A 7,118-nucleotide genomic window follows, 5' to 3' on the forward strand; every position below is an offset into this window, starting at 1 on the left:
TCAAGGAAAATTGACGGAAAAAAATATTATATCTCTAATCACCAGTCTGAAATGAAGGCTTATGGTGGAGTTGTCTTATGGGCACATCTCGTTTTCTTTTTCATCTAGAGAGGCCCTTGTATCTCTGTTTTCCACTCCCTTTAAGTGCGTAAACGATGGATAACTAGCATCGTTCGTCCAGCTTGGTGAGTTCTGACTCTATCTGTTTGTCAGTTCTTCCGCTCAGAGAGCTTTCATTTCAGACTTCCTGATGTGCAGTATCTTACTACATAAGGGCCTCCCAATTCATGCCTGGAGATCCCTTTTCCTCCTTAAGTAAGAACGTTCGTTTCCCCAAAAGTCCGTATCTGTCGCTCTTTACTCGGATTCTGCTCGGGAAAGAAAAAGTTAAGAAGGCTGATGAGACTAGCCGAGGAGATATGAAATTGATGGCACCTCACGATGCCCACTCTTTCCGTTCCGAAGTCCTTCCGTCAACTTTCTTCTTTTGTCTTGTCCACGAAAACTTATTTAGGACTGCAGAAAGCGCAGCGATAAGACAATATGGGCGTAAAGAAATCCAGAGAAGTAAGAAGCAGAGCGAGAAAAAACCAAGAATATAGTATGCGAGATACTAGCAACTCCCACGAACCTTTGTGTTACATCTTGATGGTATTTAAAGGACAGTAATGGACACAATATCGTACAGATACCAAGGCTGTGTTTTGATCCTAATACTATATTTAGTCCTGACCGCTAGATTCGATCCTAATTCTATCCCTAATCATTCCCGGCTAGATTCGGTCCTTTGCTTATATTTGATACGGGCCTGTTGGTCGAATGTGCCTTTCATCCTACATCTTCGTCGTATCTATTTTCCTTTCTTTATGGACATTCCGAGATAGTTGTCGAAAGCTTTCTCGCTGATCGCCGTCTGACCTGTATCAGGAATCCCTCCTCTCTCCTTTTTTCGCTCTTCCTTGTCCTTTTTTTATTTTGAACCGCCGCAAACCTGCAGAGGGCCTTTCATCGCCATTCTTTTTTTCGATAGGCCCTGACTCACAGCTCCTGAGGCTAGCATTTTCAGCAAGGTTGAGGTCCATTCTGGGGCCCAGCATCTCTCTCTCTCTCTCTCTCTCTCTCTCTCTCTCACTCACTCTCTCCCTCTTTCTCTGTGTCTCTCTCGCTCTCGCTCTCTCTCTCTGGCTCTCTCTCTCTCTCTCTCTCTCTCTCTCTCTCTCTTTCTCTCTCTCTCTCTCCCCCTCTCCACGCTCTCTCATGGCTGTAACCATTCTGATGGTATCCATCTGAAAGAGAAAGACCCGTCGTCAGACTTACCACAAAAAACAATATAGCCAGCAGAGGAGACTCGAGAGAAAGACCACCTATAAGGTTCCAACTCTAGAGTCTAGCATTTTCAGCTAGGTTGAGGTGCATCCCAAGGCCACCCTATCTACCTAAAGGAATCTTCTCTCTCTCTCTCTCTCTTATTTTCACTCACACTCTCTCTCTCTGTCGCTCTTTCTCTCTCTTTCTCTCCCTATCTATCTATCTATTAATCAATCTATCCATCTATCTCTCTTCATCTCACACACCTACACTGTTCTGATGATATCCAGCGAAAAGAGAAAGACCTTTCCTCAGACTCGCCACAATAAACAAATCACTGAAGCCAAAAACACTGTAGGGCATCGAGGCGACCAAGGAGAGCTTTTGCGAGGGACGGCGAAAAGTATCTTCCAACACCCATGCCAATCGCAACCATCACGCCCTCTTATAAAATCAATAAACGTTTTTCCTCAGGCAGTATCTTAGCATAGCGAAAATCTCAAGGCTCTGATCATGACGGGTACGGCTTCTTCCTGCGGCGCGTGCAAGTTTCTGAGGAAGAAATGCACGGAGGGCTGTGTGTTCGCTCCATACTTCAGCTACGACCAAGGAGCAACCCATTTTGCTGCTGTTCATAAGGTTTTCGGGGCTAGCAACGTCTCCAAACATCTTTCCCGGCTGTCGGTTCAACAGCGTTGCGATGCCGCCCTTACGATGTCCTACGAGGCCCAAGCTCGGCTAAGAGACCCTGTCTACGGCTGCGTGTCCGATATTTTTGCCCTTCAACACCAGGTATCGTCTGCCTTCTCGTAATGACTACAATATGGCTCAGGGACAGACGACGGTTTGGGGTTCAATTTTTGGCGAGAGAGTTCTTTTTCGATTCTCTCGCTCCCTCTCTCTAGCATCTTTAGCATACTCATCTCTCTCTGTTTCTCTATCCTTTTATACATCCCTCTCTCGTCTGTTTCGCTTCTCATATCTCTCAAGTTGCTCTCGTTTATCATATCTCTCTCCAGTCGCTCTTGTTTCTCACATCTCTCTCTCGTTTCTCAGGTCTCTCTCTGTTGTTTCTTGTCTCTCTCTGTCGTTTATCAACACTTTTTCTCTTGTCTCTCGTCTCTTTCGCTCTTTTTTCTCAGTTCGCTCTCTGTTGTTTCTCGTCTTTCTATGCCGTTTCTCAACTCTCTCTCTCTGTTGTTTCTCGTCTCTCACCGTCGTTTCTCAACTCTGTCCTTGTTTCTTGTATTTCTCTGTCGTTTCTCAACTCTCTCTCTCTCTTGTCTCTCCGCTCACTCTTTTTTCTCGTCTCTCTCTCTCTTGTCTCTCCGCTCACTCTTTTTTCTCGTCTCTCTCTCGCGTCTCTCTCTTGTAGCACATCTCTTCTCATTTCTCGTATCTCCCTCTCTCCCCGGGATCATCTCTTTATTATTTCTCTCGCTCGTTTCTCGTCTCTATCATGTCTTTCTCTCTCCTTGCCTCTCGTTGCTCATCTCGCATATATCTCTCTCGTCTCTCTTTCTCTGTCTCTGTCTCTCTGTCTCTATCTCTGTCTCTGTCTCTCTCTCTCTCTCTTATTGCTCATCTTTCTCTTTCTCTTCTTTCACGTCTCTCTCTCGTTTTTCATTTCTTTCTGTCCCTCTTTATCTCGTTTCTTGTTTACTTTCTCTTGTTACTCATCTTTCTATATCTTCCGTTTCTCGCTCCCTCCGACGGTTTTGAGCGGCGCGCTGTTCAAATACCGACCAGAAGCGCCCCGCTTATCCCGCCAGGGGTTTGGGATTGTCGTGGGGCAAATTTCCGCCCAACTGGTCTTCCATTTGAGCTTGCTTTCTCACTCTTTCCTTTCGTCTCGTTCCTACCCCATTTTTTTTAGGGAGTCGGTGAAGGAACGGACGAATGGAAAGTGGACTAGTGTATTAGATTTTGATGATTGAATGGAACGGGACGAATGACTGATTCGGTTCCTCAACGTTTTGTTTAACACCCATCTACGAACCAGAGTTCCATGGGAAGCTTCGCTGCTAGAACATTGAGTCTAGTTTTGTTGAATGTTCTTGCAGGTAGCCAGTCTCAAAGAAGAAATTGAAATCCTTGGCAAGCTGCTAGCTCGAGCTGCTCTGGATGATCGTTGGCAGAGCACCCTGTCGTCTGAGGGCCTCTTGGATTGTGTTCAAGTCTTCATGCAAGATAATGCATTTGCTGATCGAGCCATGCTTAATGCCACCTCTTTAAATTGCGTCCGTGAAGAAACTAAGGTTGAAGAAGTATGTTCTGTGTATAGAGACACCTTTTAGAATCCGGACATTACGATATGTTGTGTGTGAACCCATTCGACGGGTGAGCTACTGGGGTAACCCCACAGGTGAGGTTACTCCTGTCCCGTCTGTAAGAGATGACCCTTCTCTTTTCTCTTCTCTTCATCGTTTCCCCCCATGATCCTCTCATTGGTAGGTATTTTCTATGGAACTCTCTATCATCATAGGTTCCTCTTTATAAGCTTTGATGATCCCATTATTCTCAAACCCTCTTGAGTGTTCTGCAACTTATTTGCCACATCTAAAAAGAACATTTGTTCGTTCTTGTTTGGTAATTCAATCTCCATTTGATGTTCCTTCTGATAATACTCTCCACCTTTTATTGGACCAATAAAATTCTAAACGTCTCTTCTATCTATTGCACCATCATATTCAAGCATCTAGGGGTTGCAGCACGCCATTCAACCACATTGTGTGCAAGCCAAGCTTATGAGTGGATCTCCTAGTCCATGTAATGGGAGAGTTTATCCTAGAAATAGTTATTTGTTTTACATTTGGATTTCAATTTAGAAAGTAGTAACTTGATACAGTGAAAATTATGCTTTCACAAAAATCTTGCAATAAATCAAATAACAGAATTATGCTTTGATCACGCCATCACTGAATCTTTGAACCTGGATGAAAGATGTTGAATATAAGGTATGGAAAAATATGCCTCGGGGATACTTATGGATATTATGTGGCCATCAAGCCAAAACACACCACCATGTTTTTGTTTAAGTTTATTAAATAAAATATTAGTTTATTATTATTATTCCAGAATGATGTTTATATCGACGTCCATGAATATGTGCGATGACCAATCAATTATGATGATATCATAATATAGTGATCGCTAATGTTTAAACATGTATTCTAAATATTCCTACTCGATGGATATTTGAGATGGACATTGAATTATCTGAATAGATTAGCCTTATCTGACCCTACTTATACAATAAGTATGTTTGAACTTGTGTTATTAGTGTGGCGACACCTAGGAGAGATAGTGGATGCTTATTGGAGTAAGAGTTCACTGAATTGATTGAATTACTCCCTGAATGGTATTATACCTAAATTTCAATCAGGTTGATTCATCTTATGGTTGTATATGTGATCCATTGACCTTAGATATGAAGGGCTTCTCATGGATGGACGACTATATTTTGACTATGACTTAAAAGTCTCTAATTATGTGAGTCAAACAAGTCATAACTCGGATGTATGAAGAAAACCACGTAGAAGATTGAGTGGTCAGAATGAGATAATCCTCCCTTGGTATGAGAGGAGATTGTCTCAAGGAAGATTATGCAGCTAAATCTGGTGGCGACGACATCAACGCAACATCTTCGGACGTGCCGCCATCGTCATCCAAGACGTCCTACATCTTGACTCCTCATCAACGTCAACTGGGGAACTGCCATGATGGCGACCACATCAACACACCAGCGAAGGACGCGCCTCCACTAACACATGAAATATCCTGCGTCATGACACGTCGCCAACCATAACTGCAGAACCACCCGTAATGTGACAAGTCAACACGTCACCTCGTCTTTGACGGTTATTTTATTTCTTATTTTCTCTTTCCTCCAAGGCCTATATGTAGGCCAATGTTGCAAGAAACACTTGGTGAATCTCTTTTCAAAATTTTTTTCTTCTTGGAAGATTTGCCCTAACCCTCTTCCCTCTCGGGCCACCGCTATCGTTGCCGCCGCTGTCGCGGCCGCTGCCAGGGAAGCCCCTTGTTCGTTGCCCCTATTGGTCATCTGCCTGTGCCACTGGTCGCCCCCCTCCGTAGGCCACCCATCAGCCACGCAGGCCACCGCCCATGTCGCAAACGCATGCCACCCGCACAGGCTGCCGCCCTTGCAGGTCGGCCGCCCACACAAGCCACCCACACATGCAGGCCACCTGTGCAAGCCCCGTCGCGCAGGCTGTCTGCGTCGACCACCCGCCGCGCAGGCCACCCGTGCAAACCGCTCATCACGCATGCCACCCGCGCCAACCGCCCACGCCAGCCGCCCACACAGGCCACCTGCACGACGTAGGCCATCCACGCCGGTGACCCGTTGCACAGGCCATTCGTGCCGGCCACCTGCCGCGCAGGTGGCCAGCACCGATTGCTCATCACACAGGCACCGCCGTCGCCATCGAGACAATCACTCTCTTCTCCCGCCACTCGCTTGCGCTCGCTCCATCGACGGATCGGCCCTTCTTCGTGCTCGTCAACAACGCTTCGAGAATGTCTCGTAACCTTGTCACGCACTATTTGGTGCTGAGGTACTTCTACACTCTTTGGTATCCCGTGTTCTTCATCTAGTGTTCCTCGAGAGTTTATCCACCGTCGTCGGGTTTGATTTGGATATTAAATCTTTAAGCGACTAGTCGAATAGGTTTTTGAATCTTCTAGCGGACGATTGTTCAAATTTATTAATTTTGGTGCTTGGCATCACCGCGGTGGTTGAAGATAGTACTCCCGCCCTCGACAAGGAAAGGGGCTGCACCATCACTATTTCATCGGATTTAATTCTTCAGATTCGATCATGTAATTTGCGGTCTGGTTTTATCCTAACCCAGCACGTGTTGTCATCTCATCCTTATCCTCTCTAGTCATCCTGCATCAAATTGGTATCAGAGCCTAACCCATGTCAGCCTACCTACTCCGCATTCGTAGACGTCATTCATCATCATCACATCTTGCATGCATCTACGTTTAGGCAAACGCATCTCCGCCACAATGAATGAACCATCCCTAGATAGCCGTGAGGTTTCTGTTCCTATCCAAGATTCGTCTCCACCCACTCCACCATCCTCATCACGTGGGCATATTGACAGAATGTTAGACGCTGTCCAGAATGGTTTTTGTGACGTAAACACACGATTAACCAATATGGACAACCGTCTAACCAATTTTATCGATGCGGTTAGTGAGTGAACTTACCAATTAGAAAATCGAGGTCGTGATAGGCATCGCCGTGATCACGAAGGTCTGTACCCACTTGAACCTAGACCTTGGGAACACGATAGAAATCATCACGAACCCGATGATCCCCATCGACCCGAGAATAGATCTGGGGGTCGTAATCAGAATCATCCCGAACAAGACGATATGATTCCTCCTGAGGCTAGAACACTAGGCCACGATAGGAATCGTTGAGACGATTTCTATCCACCTGAGCGTAGAACCTCAGGCCGTGATAGGAATCGTCCTCCGCAGAACGATCCCTATCCGCCTGCAGATAGAAACTCGGTACAAGATGGAAATCATTCTCCCCGAGACGATTACTATATACCGGAGGATACGTGATAGGAATCATCCCCTGCAGAATGATCTCTATCCGCCTGACAATAGGCACCGAGGTTGGAACGGGAATCGTCTTGAACTGGGCGATCCCTATACTCCCAAGGACCGGGCATTGCCTCGCGATCACCGTCGTCCAGATCACGACAATCATTGGCAGTAGATACAAAGGAGTGTCAAAGTCGATGTCCCATATTATGAGGGATCTA

General features: G+C 45.9%; 1 protein-coding gene across 1 annotated transcript; it reads left to right on the forward strand.

The window, feature by feature from the left end:
- The first annotated feature begins 1,691 nt into the window (after positions 1-1,691).
- On the forward strand, positions 1,692-3,854 carry LOC144706743 (LOB domain-containing protein 29-like). The gene is made up of 2 exons (XM_078579749.1): positions 1,692-2,100; positions 3,372-3,854. Exons 1-2 carry the CDS (start codon positions 1,822-1,824, stop codon positions 3,603-3,605), a joined length of 513 nt encoding a protein of 170 aa, XP_078435875.1. The 5' UTR covers positions 1,692-1,821; the 3' UTR covers positions 3,606-3,854.
- Positions 3,855-7,118: the final 3,264 nt, after the last annotated feature.

The sequence above is a fragment of the Wolffia australiana genome, chromosome 8 (assembly GCF_029677425.1).
Source record: "Wolffia australiana isolate 7733 chromosome 8, ASM2967742v1".
NCBI classification, from domain to species: domain Eukaryota; kingdom Viridiplantae; phylum Streptophyta; class Magnoliopsida; order Alismatales; family Araceae; genus Wolffia; species Wolffia australiana.